This window comes from Onychomys torridus, chromosome 5 (genome assembly GCF_903995425.1).
Source record: "Onychomys torridus chromosome 5, mOncTor1.1, whole genome shotgun sequence".
Lineage (NCBI taxonomy): Eukaryota > Metazoa > Chordata > Mammalia > Rodentia > Cricetidae > Onychomys > Onychomys torridus.
The window spans coordinates 131,270,506-131,287,479 of record NC_050447.1 but is presented as its reverse complement, the minus strand read 5'-3'; the positions used below and the strand labels follow the sequence as shown (position 1 = coordinate 131,287,479).

The following is a 16,974-nucleotide window of genomic DNA, read 5'->3' as shown; positions in this document are numbered from 1 at the left end:
GAGAATAAACAGAAGGAGAAATCTGGGAGGAGAAAGAAGTAACCAGAGAAGGAGGAGGAAGACTACAGGGCCCAGCCACCCAGCTACATAGCAAGCCATGGAGTAAGAATAAGATTTACAGAAGTGAGAGAACGGGAACAGCCCAGAGGCAAAAGGTGGATGGGACAATTTAAGTTAAGGAAACCTGAAAAGTAACAAGCCAAGCTAAGAGTGGGCATTTATAATTAGGAATAAGCCTTTGTGTGTGATTTATTTGGGAGCTTTGTGGTGGGCCCCCCAAAAGAATAAAAAATCAAAAACAGGAGGTGGGAACTCCGGGTGTTGGGGGAAGGGACTGGGATGAGAGGAGGGAGGGAAACTTCGGCCTGGATGTAGAATAAATACATTTTTAAAAATAATTCTTTAGAGTAACTGTTTCCTTTCTCTTCTAAGTATTGTCCCTCTTACGATCATCCAGTCTCAAGCCCCCGTTTCTCTCTCTCTAACCCTAACCAATCAAGCTGTCAAATCCTGTAAAGTGTACTATACATCATTTAAAATTCCTCCCCCCATCTCAGTCTTACCCTCTGGCCCCTACGCCCAGATCAACCTTCTGTGTAAGCACTGACCTCGGACTCCCAGTGTTGGGATCACAGGTGTGTGTCATCACACCTCTGTAACAGCTGTCACAGCTGGTCTTGACCTTCTCCGGGTCTACACAGGCCGCCAGTTTTCCATCTCTAACGTCTGCCTTCTTCAGACAGTACTTACAAAGCAAAAGCCTTTCCTTCCTCCCAACTTCTAAACCTAGAAAACGAAACACTGCCTTAAACACAAATCCTCCCATTTGGAACTTGTGCCCCATTTCCAGTTGTCTCTGCACTTGTCACCATGCCCCAGCCTCTGGCGTCTTCAGTCACAGTGGAGCGCGCGTCCAAAGGCCTGCATCTGAGGCCCCAAGGTCTCCCTGCAAAACTCCACCTCTTCCCAGGCCAATTCCAGAAGCCTCCTCCCTCACGCTGCCCCACAGATGCACGCTGTCCTCCTGTGTGGTGCTTTGTATTTTTCCACAAGGCCCCTCTGGTGGTCTGGCGTTTTCTACAGTTCTAGCTTTGCTTCGCTCCTTTCTCTGTGAGGGCGAGGATAACTTCAGCTCCTCTCGGTGTCCCCGCAGCATCCTACCCGGGGAAGTGACTTGTGTGGGATAGCGCCGGGGCAGTACAGCGGCGTTCCAGCTCTGCCTTGGCTGCTGGGCTTGGGTAAGCCACTTAACTTAGCTTGCAAACCTAAACCGAGACCCGATAGGTGTTCGGGGCGGCAGAGCTGAGCAGTTCTCTTTCCCTTGGGGAATCCGAGGCCGTCGGGCTGTCTGCATCTCCTGGCGGCACCGCCCTCCTTCCCCGACTGGCGGTCCTCCTCCGCCCCCGGGCCTCGGGAGAGCCCAGTGATCCCGCCGCGCTGCGCGGGCGGCGGCCTAAGCCTCTGTCCCGGAAGGCCTCCCACCTTCCCGGCTCCGCGACCCCGAGGACCGCGGAGCCGCAGCCTACGCGAGCCGTTTGGACCCTGCGCGGCCCCCGTAGCGCGGCTCCTCCGGCAGGTGGTTCTGGTCCTCCGCGGTCCGTCACCCGCGGACCTCTCCTCGGCACCAGCGTCCGCCGCGCCGCGCCGCGACCCTCAGGAAAGAAGTCCCGCGCGCCGCTGCGGGCGCCAGGCCTGCCGCTCCGCTCCGCTCCGCCTCCGCGCGCCCGCCGCCCGGCCGCGGGCCCGTTACTGCGGACGCCTGCGCCCCGCGCCCAACGCCCGGGGCTGCGCGGGAGCGGCGGGGAGAGGAGAGCGGCCGCGCCGCGGCGAGGCCCGGTGAGTCCGCGGAGCCCCGCAGCTCGCGGCTCAGGCGACGCGGCCGAGTGCGGCCTGAGGCGGGGACCCGGCCGGGCGGCGGGAAGGGCGAGAGGGCCGCGGAGGCTGCGGGAGAGTGCGGGCCGCAGGCCTGGGCGGGCCGCGGGCGTGACAGGTGCGGCCGCCCGCACGCCCGCCCGGAAATTTCTAGAGCGCCCACCTGACTCCCGTGTTGCTTGTAGGCTTGGACGCCGCGTCTCGGCTGCAGCTGGGGCTCGCCCACCCCGCGCTCTTTCTCCGGGTACTTCGCGAACAAGTTTTGGAGCACCCGGAACCGCTCGTGCGTGAGATTTGGCTTTGGGTCCCGAAGGAGGGAGAGCGAGGGGACGACCACACCGCCCTCCTCCCGGCAGCCAGAGGTAGACGTGCGGGCTTCCCGGCGCTGCTTCTAACAGCTACGCCTTGCGGTGGGGTCGCCCGCGCTAAGGTGTCCTAACCTGAGCAGTCGGGACGAAAGTTTATGCCATTGTCTGCCCCGCCCCCTCTCATTGCCATATTTCTCAGTCGATAGCGGTGGAGAGTTCTAGCGAAAGCTGGCTTTCATAACGCCAAGAACACGTTGTTCTGCACCCTGCTCTGTTTATAAGACCGTGCTTGCACCTGTAACCAGAATGAAGTTAAGCTTGTAGCTCCAAAAATATTTGAGAAACTATCGAAAAAATCGTAAAACTATATTGAAAAATCTTTCTAGAAATCTAGGGTTTCCCTCCACTAGTTTATACCACTAAAATTGGCAAGTAGTTAAAGCTTATTTAATGAGCTCATCTATTAAAGATCAAAATAAACTTACTTGCACTAACCCAGGGACTTCTAGCAATCATGAACGTAGATCAGAGGGATGCTGTGAAAATTCTTTCACTTCCTTCATGACGGAATTCCTTAGTACATTGTTTGGATCTCTCTCTCTCTCTCTCCTTCCTTCCTTCCTTCCTTCCTTCTTTCCTTTAACTTCATTTCTTTTCTTCCCTCCCTCCCTTCTTTCTTCTTTTCTTTCTTTCTTTCTTTCTTTCTTTCTTTCTTTCTTTCTTTCTTCTTCCTCTCTCTCTCTCTCTCTCTCTCTCTTTCTTTGAGTTTTCAGTCCCTGAGAGCTGCACATCAGAGAAGGAAGGCTGTACTTAACCAGTGCATGTGGGGGAGGTGAGATTTGGGGTAGACCTATAAGTTTATGCAATAAGTGTGTTGAAAGCAGAGTTTCAGAATGCACTTGGCCCTTGATGCCTGTGAACCTTAAGTTTTAAGAAGTTAAAATGACAGGCACAAAGTTTAGTGATACTTAATGCCATTTCATTTTGTGCTCATTTGTAATGGGGGGGCAGGAGGGGTGCTTGGCATCAAACCCAAGGCCTTTCATGGTCTAATTCATTAGTTGCTTTTGGATCTAGCTCACTGGTTGATGGTATTGATAGATGGTAACTACTGTTCATTTAAAAAGGAATGAAATTGATTGCTCTTGAGTGTGATTGAGTTCCCTGGACAAGTTCTTTCCTGACTCTAGTGAGGTCATAGAGGAAGGAGGTCATAATGGCTGTGGCCCTTCCTAGATACCAAGAACCTAGATCATTTATAAATCTTGCTGATTACAGCTTAGCCTTTTCTCTACTGTAAACAGTGTATCTTGCACCCTCACCTTTTAAAAATCAAAAGCTCCCTACAAAAACAAGATTCCTAGAAAAAATTAGTTGTAGGAATAATTAGTTGTGATGGTGCTTTTAATGAAATAGTTTTGAACTGATGATTGTTCATTTGCATGTACTTTGTACCCTCATTTTCCTAGTTCAGAAGCACACATTTCAGTGCACACTTAGGTGTGTAGCACTCTGTACCTGGAAAATATAATTAGGCCCCAACCAGTAAGCTTGATATCATTATTGATATAGTTAATGTTATTTCTTTCTTTTTGCTGAGACAATTTCCTAATGTGTAGCCCAGGCTAGCCTTGATCATAGGCCCTTCCTGCCTTAGCTCTTCTAGTGCTGAGTCTGCAGATATGCACCATTACTGATAAATTTATCTGTTAATGTGTGTGCCAAGTTCTTTATGTTCCCTGGGAACACAGGAAGAGATCCATGTTCAGCATTTTTAAATCGGGACAGCAGGGAGCTAGATACAATAACAGCTATTTTAAGGAATCCATTGAATAACAGGAGTAAATAGAAGGAATATTAGAGTGAATGCTTAACTTGAGGGCAGATCAGAGTTGACTTGCAATGGGCTAATTTGAGGAATGGAGAAGTTTTAGGTGGAGGAGACATTCTAGACCTCGGGATTGTAGTAGGGAGCACACTGGAGCTTCAGGTAAAACAGTGCACTAGTGAGATGGATTTGCAGATGATAAATCGCCTTACACTAGCTTCACAATTTATTTTAGAGTATGTGTTTACTTTTTATGTTTAGTAGCACTGGAGAGCAAAGCAGTCTATACTAAGCTGCCCTCTAGCACTGAAGTTATTCTTATGGAAGACTCACAGGGTAGAAAGGAAGAATACAAACTATGTCTAGATTTCTTGATTTAAAGCTTGACTTTGCAGTATTTTAGTGCTATATAAATGTCTATATAGTAAACACCATATTTATAGACTACCTTAGTGCAGGCCATTATTCCTCCATTTAATTATATAATTAATTATTAACTAATTATGTATAGGTATGTATGTATAGGTAAGTATCTAAGTATCTGGATTTAAAGAACTAAGTATGCTTGAAAGAGGATGGGAAGAGAGGAAGTGATGCTGTGTTACTCTCAGATGTGACTGGAGGTGAGATGCTGAAACTGAGAACACAAGACTAAAGGAGCACTAGCCCCAGCCAATCCTGCGGGAAGAGCTTTAAGACCTGGGATGTCTGTGTGAGCTGTAGGGGACCTGGGATGTCTGTGTGAGCTGTAGGGGACCTGGGATGTCTGTGTGAGCTGTAGGGGCCCTGGGATGTCTGTGTGAGCTGTAGGGGCCCTGGGATGTCTGTGTGAGCTGTAGGGGACCTGGGATGTCTGTGTGAGCTGTAGGGGACCTGGGATGTCTGTGTGAGCTGTAGGGGACCTGGGATGTCTGTGTGAGCTGTAGGGCTGCAAAGGAGATGGTGAGTGTATGAAATGACTATTTCTGGGAAGTCTTTTTTAAGCTGAGGATCAAACCCAGGGCCTTGTGCTTGCTAGGCAAGTGCTCTACCACTGAGCTAAATCCCCAACCCATCTGTGAAGTCTTAAGTCTTAAAAGTTGATTAGTGAAGCTAATGGACTCTAGGAGTGTGCTTTTCTTCTGCTATCCTTAGGCATCACTAACATGAAAGACTGCAGTCTGACTGCCAATTCTAACTCTCAATTCTTCATTTTGATTCGTGGTAGGAAAAGCTGTACTGTATTGGTTCCACTCTGCTTTTTCAGTTTGGGGAGAGATAGTAGTTTTCCCTTTTCAAGATGTTTTGTTTTTCATAGGAGTCATTGAAAAACACAATGTAATTTCAAGCATTTTGACTTTTCTTTTTATATTTTGTAAGCTCAAGGACAATTTTATTGGATTTTAAGATTAAAAACTTCAGGAAAGTTATACATTTTGGTAGGTTCTTAGAAGGAGATAGTGTTGTGTCTTTTGAGATCATGTCCAAGAAGGCAGGCCCAGAGTGGAATTCTGCAAGCCTCTTTATTGAGTTTAGGAATAGCTTTTTAGTTTGTTTGGTTTTTGTTTTTTGAGACAGCGTTTTTCTGTAGTTTTGGTGCCTGTCCTGGATCTCACTCTGTAGACCAGGCTGGCCTCGAACTCACAGAGATCCGCATGCCTCTGCCTCCTGAGTGCTGGGATTAAAGGCGTGCGCCACTGCAGCCCAGCTGACTTTAGGAATATCTTGAGAGAAAGTGTGAGAATGAGAATACCCAGAGTGTTAGGACAGGTATATTTAAGGATTTAGCAGGTATCTGAAGACAATATGGAAAAGTGGAAACAGAAAAAGTTATTCTTGCAGAGTTAAGAGCTCAGAAAAGTGAAAACCCTACTGGCGAAGAGCTGTCAGTGACTGCCAGTGGGATTGAGTGTGGGTTATAGTCAGTCATACTCTCTTTTCATCTAAAATCTACAGTTACTCTGCCCTTGTCGTGGCATTTAGACCCCCTCATGGCTGCTGAGACAGAAGACGTGCCAGCTGTTTCTCCTAGGCTCAGTCAGTGTCATGGCACACACCTATCATCCCAGCACCTGGAGGCCACCTGGGCCTCAGAGTAACCTCTGAGCTTGCCTGCATTACCTAGAGAATCCTGGTCGTAAAAAGGAACAGGGACCACATAAACCCTGAAATTTTAGCTTTGAAGACTAAGTAGAACAATTTTTTTTCTTTACTGTATTTCCTATATTAAATATTTAGCATATTATAATAATTGATTATATTTTTGTTCAGGTGACTGCCACTGTCCTGTCCTTTTGCGCCCTTGAACCTGAGCAAATGAGGAATGACTTGCTCACGAGCATTTCTGCCTTTGCACTCTCCCTTTAATGCCGTGCTAATGCTCAGGCTGTTGCAGTGGTGCAGCCTTCTTAGAATGCTTTGTGAACAGTTCTTGTTGGCCTTTCCCAGGTGAAAAACTCACTCTAGTCCCTTTGTGCTTTGCCTTGTTAGTCTCACTCATTCAGGAAACAACTTCTGTGTGTCCAATGTTTAAGACAGTCCCCCTGGATGACGTGGCACATGCCTTTAACCCCACACTGAGGAGGCAGAGGCAGGCAGATCTCCGTGAGCTCAAGGCCAACCTGGTCTACAGAGTGAGTTCCAGGGCAGCCAGGGCAAAACCAAAAAGAAAAAAACAACAACCCTAGTCCCAACTGTAGTGGTCTCAGGTAAACCTTACCTTCTGTGCTACACTTGTGGACTCATTAGGCTTTCAGTGGAGCTTTGCTGACTGCCTAATTTCTACGTCATGCCTAAAAACTTGTTTCTTTCAAAGCCTTAGCTTCTATCTTTTTTTTCTCTTTTTTCTTTTTTTTTTTTTGTGTGTGTGTGTGGGGGGATTTTTTTTTTTTTTTTTCCTCTTCTTTTTTTTTTTGTTTGCCTTAGCTTCTAGATAGGGCAAATGTTGGTTTGAATTTCAGAACATACTTTGTAGTGGAATCATTGTGTTTAGTCACGTTTTAGTTGTGCCAGATCCTAACTCCTCTTCAAGAAGTGTTTTAGAATAGATATTTACGAGCATTTAACTCATATAAGACGTTACAGTCAAATATTACCAGTGAATGCTGACGTTTAAATGATTTATGCTGCCACTGTACAGTGTTCACATATACTGACCTGAAATTAGACAGCTGTCATTCCCATCTCACAGAGGAAGAAGATAGCAGGCTGCATCGGGGCTCACACTAAGTAGCACATTGGGCTTGACTAGGCTCCCTGGCTCCCAGGCTGAGCTCCTGGCTTAGTACCCTCTGCCATTTGACTTCTGCATCTCTAACACAAAGGAAAAGGCATCTTTTTTTTTTTTTTTTTTTTTAATCTCAAACTGGAAAGAGACCTGTGAGTGTTCATATAGAGCTAATGGAAGAAATATATTCACATTTTAAAAATAATGTTATCAGGAGGAATAAAACAATAAGTTAGCGGGACAGGCACTACATACCAAACTTGTATAAGTTCAGTATTTCAAATTTAATCAGAGTTTCTAACTTCAGGTATTTTAAACTGATGTCAAAGCTCTGATTGGCAGACTGTGTTTCATTACCTAAGCAAGGCCTTGTAGATAGATTTTTGTGCTATTAAAAGGGCATGTTAGGGGCTGGAGAGATGGCTCAGCATTTAAGAGCACTGACTGCTCTTCCAGAGGTCCTGAGTTCAATTCCCAGCAACCACATGGTGGCTCACAACCATCTGTAGTGAGATCTGGTACCCTCTTCTGGAAATGTCTTTAAATATGTCATGATGAAGCTAGGTTATATGCAGTAACAGTTTGAAAATCCCAGGAGCCTGAAGTGGCACAACTGTTTGGTTCAAGCCACACGCCCAGCACAGGTTGTTAAGGGTTTAATTCACTGTGGCTTTAGATTCTACCAATCTGGCTAATAGAGCCAACCTCATGGCAGTATAGCATATGCTCCCAAGAGTTTAGATGAAGGGCAAAGAGAACACAATGTCGTTTGAAGCTAGTCTTCTGGGCTAAAGAAGTGGCGTGTGGGTGAGAGCACCTACTGCCCTTGCAGAGGACCCAGGTTTGGTTTTCACCACGCGCACATGGCTCACGACCATCTGAAGGGTTCAGGTGATACAATGCCCTTTTCTGGCCTCAGTTGTTTTAACTGCACTTCATTCTAAACCAAAGATTCCCTGGCCAAGGCTAACAGCAGCACTGATCCAGGTGGTTTGGCATGCCTTTTCAGCAAATCTACTGTAGTAAGTACCCCCTAGGGCCTGTGACCTCATCAGCCATAGGCTTTGGCCAAAGTTGACAGTGCTAGGCATGAATTCCATGGTTGAGGGAATGTAAGTTCTTTATTTTTTTAAAATTAGTTGTAAGGCCTCAATCTTTATAATCAAACTTCAGCATTTTGAATAGAGGAATGTTCTTTTATGTTCTTTTGTTTTCTTGGAAGTTGGGGATAAACGTGTAGCTGCAGTAGGGCCTTTGTGTATAATGAAAAGTGCTGCTGTTCCTCCCCCCCACAGCAGACCATCATCATTTTGGGTTTTCCCATGAGTCTGTACATCCCACAGAGGCATACAAAGAAAAGGAAAGCCAAGGACACTGAAACCAGATGTGGGAATGACCATCATGTATGATTGTAGTCTTGTATTGTTACCTGTGAGAGAAATAAAACCCATGTGTTTTTTTTTTTTTTTTTTACTTATGTTAAAAAATATGTTAATGCCAATGAAATTGTGGGTATAAATCCAAATACTACCAAATCTGATGTTAGGAGAAATGTATTCTATATGTCTGGCTGTTCTAGACTTTAGAATAATTTTCTTCAGTGTGTTTTCTCATCTGCTTCCTCTTCACCCTGCCCACAGGAGTTACTGTTGACATAAGAGTTTTAAAAAACAGTTCTGAACCATGGCTTCAGCAGTCCTTAGCTCTGTTCTCACCACTGCCTCTCGATTCGCCTTGTTACAAGTTGATAGTGGCAGTGGTTCTGATTCTGAGCCTGGAAAAGGCAAAGGCCGGAATAATGGGAAGTCTCAAAGTCTGGGAAACAAATCAGCCACAAATGAGAAAAAGAGAGAGAAGCGAAGAAAAAAGAAGGAGCAGCAGCAGAGCGAAGCGAATGAGGTACTGTTAGAGTTCTCTGTCTGTGCCCATGCCATCGCCTGAGCAGGGCAGCTTGTGCCTGTAGCCCCAGCTTGTCAAGAGACTGAGCTGATGGGGTTACTTGAGCCAGCCTGACAGCGTAGTGAGACTTTGTGTAGTAAACAAATTAAGAAATTTATAAGATAAATAAAATCCATCAATAACTTTTATCCAAGTTTTAAAAGTTAATATGAGTACTTAGACTAGAAATATTTTAAAATTATTAACTGAATTTAATATATGTTGTGATTATTTTATAGCTCAGGAATCTTGCTTTTAAGAAAATTCCCCAGAAGTCCTCCCATGCCATTTGCAATGTTCAACATGAGCTTCCATTGCCAAACCCAGCACAGAAGGAGTCGCGGGAAGAAAACTGGCAAGAGTGGAGACAGAGGGACGAGCAGGTACGCCCGGGTCAGCAGAAGGAATGCCCCAGCTGTTTCCTGAGTTCTCCTGAGTCCCTGTCGCTGCCCTCCTAGAGAGCAGTTAGGATTGGACGCTTCCTGTGTGCAGCTTTGAGAGCTGGTGACCAGTGTGTACACTGTATTAGATCTGTCAGAGCAAGGTGTTGAATGTCTTCTTTGTTTGTTTGTATGTTCTGGGGACCATACGCAAGGCCTTGGGCATGTGAGGCATGTGCTCTACCCTTGAGCTACAACCCCAGCCCTGTTTTTTTTGTGTTTCGTTTTGTTTAATTCACCTACTGTTTACATATGAGAAGAGTGTTAGGAACATAGAGAAATATAGTTAATTTCAGATTTTGGAGGGCTGGAGAGGTATCTTAGTGGTTAAAAAGCACTTGTTCAGATTTTTTAAAACCAGATTTGTAGGGCTACAGATCTGTTAAAATATCTAGTAACAATTTTGATTAAACAAAAGGACTTTGAGGTGAGAGTTCATTTTTTACTTCAGTGTAAAATTGTTGAAGACATGTTTGTTCTGCTGACCTGTTTATATGGTGTTTTATTCTGTGTCTCTACATGCTTATTATGAGAGCACACACGAGGGAGGAAAGGGAGAAAGTGTGGGTAGGTGGGTGTGCGTGCACACGCTCTGTATGCATAGGAAATGAACATTGTTTATTTGCATATTTCTTAAACTATAATTTGGTCCATAGGAAAATAGGCATTATTTTCAAACAGACGTTTGGTCCATTTAGTAGATTGTCCTATCATTCTTGTTGTCGCCAGTTTTAAAGGAAGTAGTGAAAGCTTGTGTGGTGGTACTTATATGTAATCCAAGCATCTAACTACTTGGGAAACTGAGTCAGGAAGCCCTTGAGTTCCAGCCCAGCCTGTTTGGGCAAGATCCTATCTGAGAAGCAAGACAAGCTAACACAGGGCAACAATGCGTCAGTATGCTCCTCTCACAAACTGTGTACAGTGTATTTTCTTTAGGATCTAGCATTGTCCAAGACTCTGCTTATGAGCACCAATTATTACTCTGGAGCCATGCATTAATGGCATTGACATTTCCACATAGTGAGGTGCTGTTGGGCAGTCATAGAATTGACATTGTCTTCACCAGAGGGAATTTCTCCCAATTGCCAAAGGTAACTGGACCGTGATGTAGGACAGCGACTGAGAGTCACTCAGAAGTGCGTGCAGTGTGCTAACATGAACAGTCTCTGGGCCCCTTTCTTGTCCATGTTTGCCAACAGTGATCAGGCGTTCTATGTAAATGTTTAAAACCTCTATGGCTCAGGAACTTGGAGGACTTTGTATTGGGTGTCTTGTTGGAATATGTGGGAAGACCAAGATCTCAGTTAGAACTTCTGCTTAGAAGCAAACAGTCAAGGTTATTCATTCTGTGTCAGGGTGGTCTTTAGTATTCCATAACATAGTACTTTGTAAGCTGATGTAAGCATTATATGTAAGAATTGCTATTCCACAATTACTATTTTCCTTTTTCTACCTATCAAAATTATTTCTGTCCTTTAAATATTAACATAAAATTAATTCAGAAAATTCTCAGTATATCCCACTTAAGGTTCTTTTCTATTTAGAATTTTGAATTTCATTCATTCATGCTTATCAGTATACTAGTTTGTTAATAAAAAAGTAAATTTAAGGGATAGGTCAGGGTTTTCTGTTTGTTTGTTTTTTTGATGCTTTATACTGTATCATTGCTTCTTATCACACTTAGACCAGTTGCCAGCACCATAATAAAGTCAGGTAGACCTTAAGCTGTCACAGGTACACTCAGATCCCAGGGAGAGCTGTGGCTTTGTTTGTTTTGTTGTCTTTTTTGTTTGTTTGTTTTTTCCTTTTTAATTTCTATGCCAAGACAAACCTGGCCTGTGTAGTGAGTTCTGGAACAGCTAAGGATAGGCAGTGTAGTCTGGCTTTTCTTTGGGCCACCAGCTCACAAAAAAATGACACAGAGACTTATTATTAATTATGAAAGCTCAGCCTTTAGCTTAGGTTGTGCCACTAGGTCTTTTTCTTTTTTTTTTCTTTTTTTTTTCTTTTTTTTTTTTGGTTTTTCGAGACAGGGTTTCTCTGTGTAGCTTTGCACCTTTCCTGGAACTCACTCTGTAGACCAGGCTGGCCTCGAACTCACAGAGATCCGCCTGGCTCGTCCGTGCGCCACCACCGCCCGGCCCCACTAGGTCTTACAACGTAAATTAACTCATATTTTTAAATCTGTTCTTCTATGTGACTCAGTTACTTTCATTCCGCACTGCCCATCCTGCTTCCTCTCATCTGGCTGGTGACTCCTCTTTCTTCTTCCCAGAGCTCTCTCTGTCCAGAAGTCCCTGTTCCACCTCCTGCCTAGCTGTTGGCCATTTAGCCTTTTATTAAACCAGTCACAGTGACACATCCCTATGTAAAGGAATATTCCACAGCAACATAGTGAGACCATTTCAAAAAAATGATTTAATTCTTTTTGTTTTATCAGAATGCTCTACCTTAACACTTAAATTCTGTGAGTTAATGTGGAAAATCACAGTATCTTACAAGACTTCCAGCTTCCTAACCCAAATATATGATACATTAGAAATAACCACAAATTTTCTTTCCATAATTAATTGTTAAAAGTAGGATTTTAATGACAATTAACCAGCTTTGTTCAGAAAAAAACTAAGATTTGCTACTTTTTCTGTTAAGATCATCATATTTTTAATTCATGAACAAACTATTCAGCTTAGATGTAGAAATTGGTTTATCCTTTCTTTTTAATGTGGCTATCACATAAATCCTATTTTTACTTTATTATTTTTCATTATCAATATAATTATTTAGGGTTTTTGTTTGTTTATGGGAGTTTTGCTTGCATGTATATATGTGTACCACATGTGTACCTAGTGCTTCCAGAAACCAGAAGCAGGTGTTGGATCCCTGGAACTGGAGTTATAGATGTTCGTGAGCAGCTATGTGGGTGCTGGGAATGGGTCCTCTGCAAGAGTAGCCAGTGCTTGTAACCACTGAGCCGCCTTTCTGGGCTCTATAATTAAATTGTAAGTGCTGTTTTCTGCTAACAGTTAATTTGGATTGAGTTAATCCTCAGTGTTTTTAGGTTATTTTAGGTTACTGTGGACTTACTTAGATTCTTGCATTTATCATTTTAATTCTTGCTGTATTTTTCTGTTAGATCAATGCATTTCTGTGCAAAGCTGACTTATTTTGCTGGTTTTGTCTCAGCATAGGATTAGACGAGACACTTTCAAAGGGGTGACTTCAGTGAGAAAGTTGAATTTGTAGCATTTTCTAGTTTTCAAGATACCTTTATATCCTCTTGACATTGGTTTCTATTTTAGTCTATATATTTTTAAACATTAAGCAACATAAATAATTTTTAATAACTTGGGCAAAAATTTATTGAGGAGTGATTAAAACCTGAAAACTTAGGCCATAGGAAAGATGGAAACTAAGAAGTTGTGGGACACTCAGAGGTCAGAGCTAGCAGATACCACATCCCAGGGGTGATGTCAGGTGGTTAAACCTTTCTGGAGATAATGCCTAGAAGAGCAGAGAAACCCTGGCTCATTTCCCTGACCTGTTGCTGGTGTTAGCTTGGGTGGTAGTGTGGTATTGTGGTAGAATGGTGGGGATGCTCAGCTGTCATGCTGAATCAAGGGGTACCAGAATAGTTTATGTAAAGTATGAAGTAAGGGGTTCTGGAGGGAAGAAATAGGAGACATCTATAGCATATGTAGACACAGATATGTACTCAACAATGACAGAGGAAATAGAAATTTCAAAAATAGGAGTTATACTTTTATACATAGAGGGTTCCTAGGAGAGCATGGTTAAATAACTTTGGAGAACAGATAACTTTATTTAAAGTACATTTTTTTCTTTTCCTGTATGTATTATCATATATCATGCTTATTTTGAGAGTATGGTATAAAACTATGTTTATTCTGAAACTTTTGTTTTAGCTGACATCTGAAATGTTTGAAGCTGATCTTGAGAAGGCATTGTTGCTGAGCAAATTAGAATATGAAGAGCACAGACAGGTACTTATATATTTACAATGTAAGCATTTAAAATTTTTAATGTGGTCAAAGCTAAGGTCAGTTCTTCCTGAGCTTATATAAAATTTCTTCTTTAGGGTTGGGATGTAACTTAGTGTTAGGCCCTGGATTCATTCCCTAGAACTACAAAAAAAAAAAAATTAAAGCTTGCCTTAAAAATCCATGATAGGAGTCCCTTCTCAGATTCTGAGGGACAGAAACAAGTGAGCTCTACATTGATGACTTGGAATGTGAAGTTTCTCCAACCAAGATGAAGCAAACAAAAGAAATGAAATTAGCCGCACGCCTGTAATCCCAGCACTTGGGAGGCAGAGGCAGGTGGCTCTCTGAGTTCAAGGCCAGCCTGGTCTACAGAGCTAGTCCAGGACAGGCTCCAAAGCTACAGAGAAACCCTGTCTCAAAAAACAAAACAAAACAACAACAACAAAAAACAAAACAAAACAAACAAACAAAAGAAAGAAATGAAATTAATGCCAGATAATGTATTTCTATTTCAAATGAGCATCAACTATAAGTACATTTAGGGAGCTTTGAGTGATGCTCAGAGGCCAAATGTGGGCTTACCACATACTGTCCAGTTATCAGTGCTGCTCCCTCCTCAAAAGGAGACTCAAAAATCCATTCAAAGGCTCCCTGCCAGAGAGGCATGGCCATGCAGGACACAGAGCTCACCTCCCAGACTGGGTTCTTAAGCTCAGCATGTGTTGTGAGTACTGGTCTTAGGCCAGAGGTTGGAATACATTATGCAGCTCTGATTAGAGGGATACTAAGGGAAAAGTAATATTGGTTTCCAGTTCCCGTATTTACTTGGGACTTGATTTATGTAAGGTATTCTTAACACTTAGTAGGATTCTGTTGTTCTTTGCTAGATTAATTCATGGTATAACTTAATGGTTAATCAGAATGCCCCCCCCAAATGATTTTGGCCATGCTACAGTCCACTGGTACCTCTATCCCAGGAGAAAGGAAGAGAGGAATTAAAACCCACAGCAGGGGTTGGGGATTTAGCTCAGTGGTAGAACACTCCTGGGTTCCATCCTCAACTCCAAAAAAAAACCAAACCAAAACAAAAAAAAAACAAAAACAAAAACAAGAACCCACAAAACCAAAACCAACCAATCAAACAAACAAAAAACCCCACAGCAGATGATTTTGCTGCTAAATAAATAAAACTTGCCAGTCTGGTGGTCTATGTATCCTGTGTGCTTTATTTTCCATGTCCTTATTCCTTGGATGCTAAATAATTGAAAATGATTATGACCAAAATCAGGGCTGGAGAGATGGCTCAGTGCTTAAGAGTACCAGCTGCTCTTCCAGAGGACTCAGTTTCAATTCTTAGCACCCACAAGGCAGCTCACCTGCAGCTTCAGGCCCAGGGGGTCTGACACCTTCTTCAGCTCTTCAGAGGCACTACATACACAGAGTGGAAACACACTTGCAGCCAAAATACCCAAACACATAAAAATAAATATTTCTTAAAGAGGAAACAAAAGAATGATTTTAACCAAAATGGTTAGGTGTCCACTTAGATAAAAAAGGAAGCTAGTATAAAAGTGAATACAACACACTTGACTGTGATTTAGCCATTTAAATGGACTTAGAGATTATGTTTGGCAAGGTCCTTCTTTATTTCTGAATTAATGCATAGGATTTTAACTTATAGAATATTACCATACAGTAAGGATTAGTTGTTGGATGTATGTTGTTCTGAAGCTAAAATGATTAGCTGTTCAGGAGTGGAGCAAATGGTGCTGATAAAATATCATGATCCCAGCCAGTTTTCTTGCTAAATTCATAGGCCTAGTACCCCAAAGCATTGATTTTTGTTATACAATAATGGCTCTAAGAGAATGGAAGTGCTACTTTTTAGTTTTATGTAATTGTGTTAGTGTGTTCATAGTTTACAAGTCAGTATTTCAACCAAATAACCATAATAGAGTATGTGTGTGTGTGTGTGTGTGTGTGTGTGTGTGTGTGTGTTCACGCACCTGCATGCATGTGGGCACATGTGTGTATGTTGGTGCCCATACACAAGATGTGAGGAGGCCAGAAATCCACATTGGGTGTCTTCTTCAGTCTCTCTCTGGACAGGGTTTCTACTGAAGCTAGAGCTCACAGACTCAGCTAGATGGGCTGGCCAGCAAGCCCAGTGATCCTCCTCTCTGCCTCATGCCGGGCACCGGGATCACAGAACTCAGTACTGCACCAGGTGTCTTTATTTTCCATGAGACTAGGGATTGAACTCCAGTCCTCAGGCTTGCACAGCAAATACCAACTGATCCATCTCTACTCCCCCCCTCTCCCACCATTATTATTCTTGCCCGTGAATCTGTATAACAAATAATGAGTTTGGGCCATGCATTGGTGGTAAAGACAGTTTCAGCCCTTGAGCTCAGTGCAAGAGGCATGCAAATGATCATCTTGTTAGTGCTGAGAGTTACCTGTTCTTAGCACAATGAAGGTTCAAGCATCCACAGCTTCTCAGCCTTTGATGAGGATGGGATTTTTCAAAAAAGATTTTTTAAAGTCTTACTTGATATATTAGCTGTTTGCAAATTAGACCAGAGAGAGGTAGGCACTCTTGGGGAAGATGTACAAAAATATAAAACAGATCATGTGTGAGAGAATGTGCTGTATAGGAGACTAATTGAGTGACCTAGGAAAGCTTCGTTCAGTATGGAAGGAAGACAGGATGTCAGAACACACGTGGGCTTGCCTTCTCCTAAGATACTGCTATTTTAACTTCCAGATTGATTTCAGGTTTTATTTTAGAAAGACATGCGATCGATATTATAGAAGGTGAAATTAGAGACTGTCAGTGTCCAAGCCAGAGAAGAGAAAGGGAATGACAGAAATACAAAGGGCAAAGAGATCCTTAGGAGATGAACTCAGCAAGACCTAGTAACCAACTGAATGGCTCATTTGCATATAAGATGTGGCTTATAGCTGATGGTTGTAGAGGTGGCATAGCCAAGCACGCAGTAGAGGGTCAAGTGGAAGCCAGGGTTGTTGGCTGAAAAATAAACACGGTGTGGCAGAGTGTGCTGAGCACTACAGCTGCTGTCTGTACATAATCATTAGTATAAAAGTGGAAACTTGGATATTGAAGAGCATGTAAGACTAGGTAAAGGATAACAGCTATGCCCTTAGGAGGGTTGGGAAAAGAAGGCAGCAGTGGAAACCTGAGGCACTACAAATGTATGGAAAACCCATTTTTAAAAAAATGTACAGAGCTAGGGGCTGGCTCAGTGGTTAAGAGGACTGACTGCTCTTTCAGAGGACAGTCATTCCCAGCACCCATGTGGGAGCACACAACCATCAGTTCTAAGGGATCCAGTGCCCTCTGTGGCCTCCTTGGGCACCA

General features: G+C 43.3%; 2 protein-coding genes across 2 annotated transcripts in view; one reads left to right on the top strand and one right to left on the bottom strand.

Annotated features, from left to right (window-relative positions):
* Positions 1-2,696, bottom strand: part of LOC118584695 (translation initiation factor IF-2-like) — a 39,200-nt gene extending 36,504 nt beyond the window's left edge. The window contains exons 1-2 of the mRNA XM_036188936.1: positions 2,666-2,696; positions 609-2,170 (exon numbers count right to left, since the gene is read on the bottom strand). Coding sequence (XP_036044829.1) covers positions 1,266-2,170; positions 2,666-2,696 — 936 coding nt within the window. The 3' untranslated portion in view covers positions 609-1,265. The remainder of the gene's footprint in view (positions 1-608; positions 2,171-2,665) is intronic.
* The window catches only part of Gkap1 (G kinase anchoring protein 1), a 37,896-nt gene continuing 23,093 nt past the window's right edge, over positions 2,172-16,974 (top strand). Inside the window, exons 1-4 of the mRNA XM_036188366.1 lie at positions 2,172-2,234; positions 8,854-9,112; positions 9,391-9,534; positions 13,515-13,592. Of these exons, the coding sequence (XP_036044259.1) occupies positions 8,897-9,112; positions 9,391-9,534; positions 13,515-13,592 (438 nt within the window). The 5' untranslated portion in view covers positions 2,172-2,234; positions 8,854-8,896. The remainder of the gene's footprint in view (positions 2,235-8,853; positions 9,113-9,390; positions 9,535-13,514; positions 13,593-16,974) is intronic.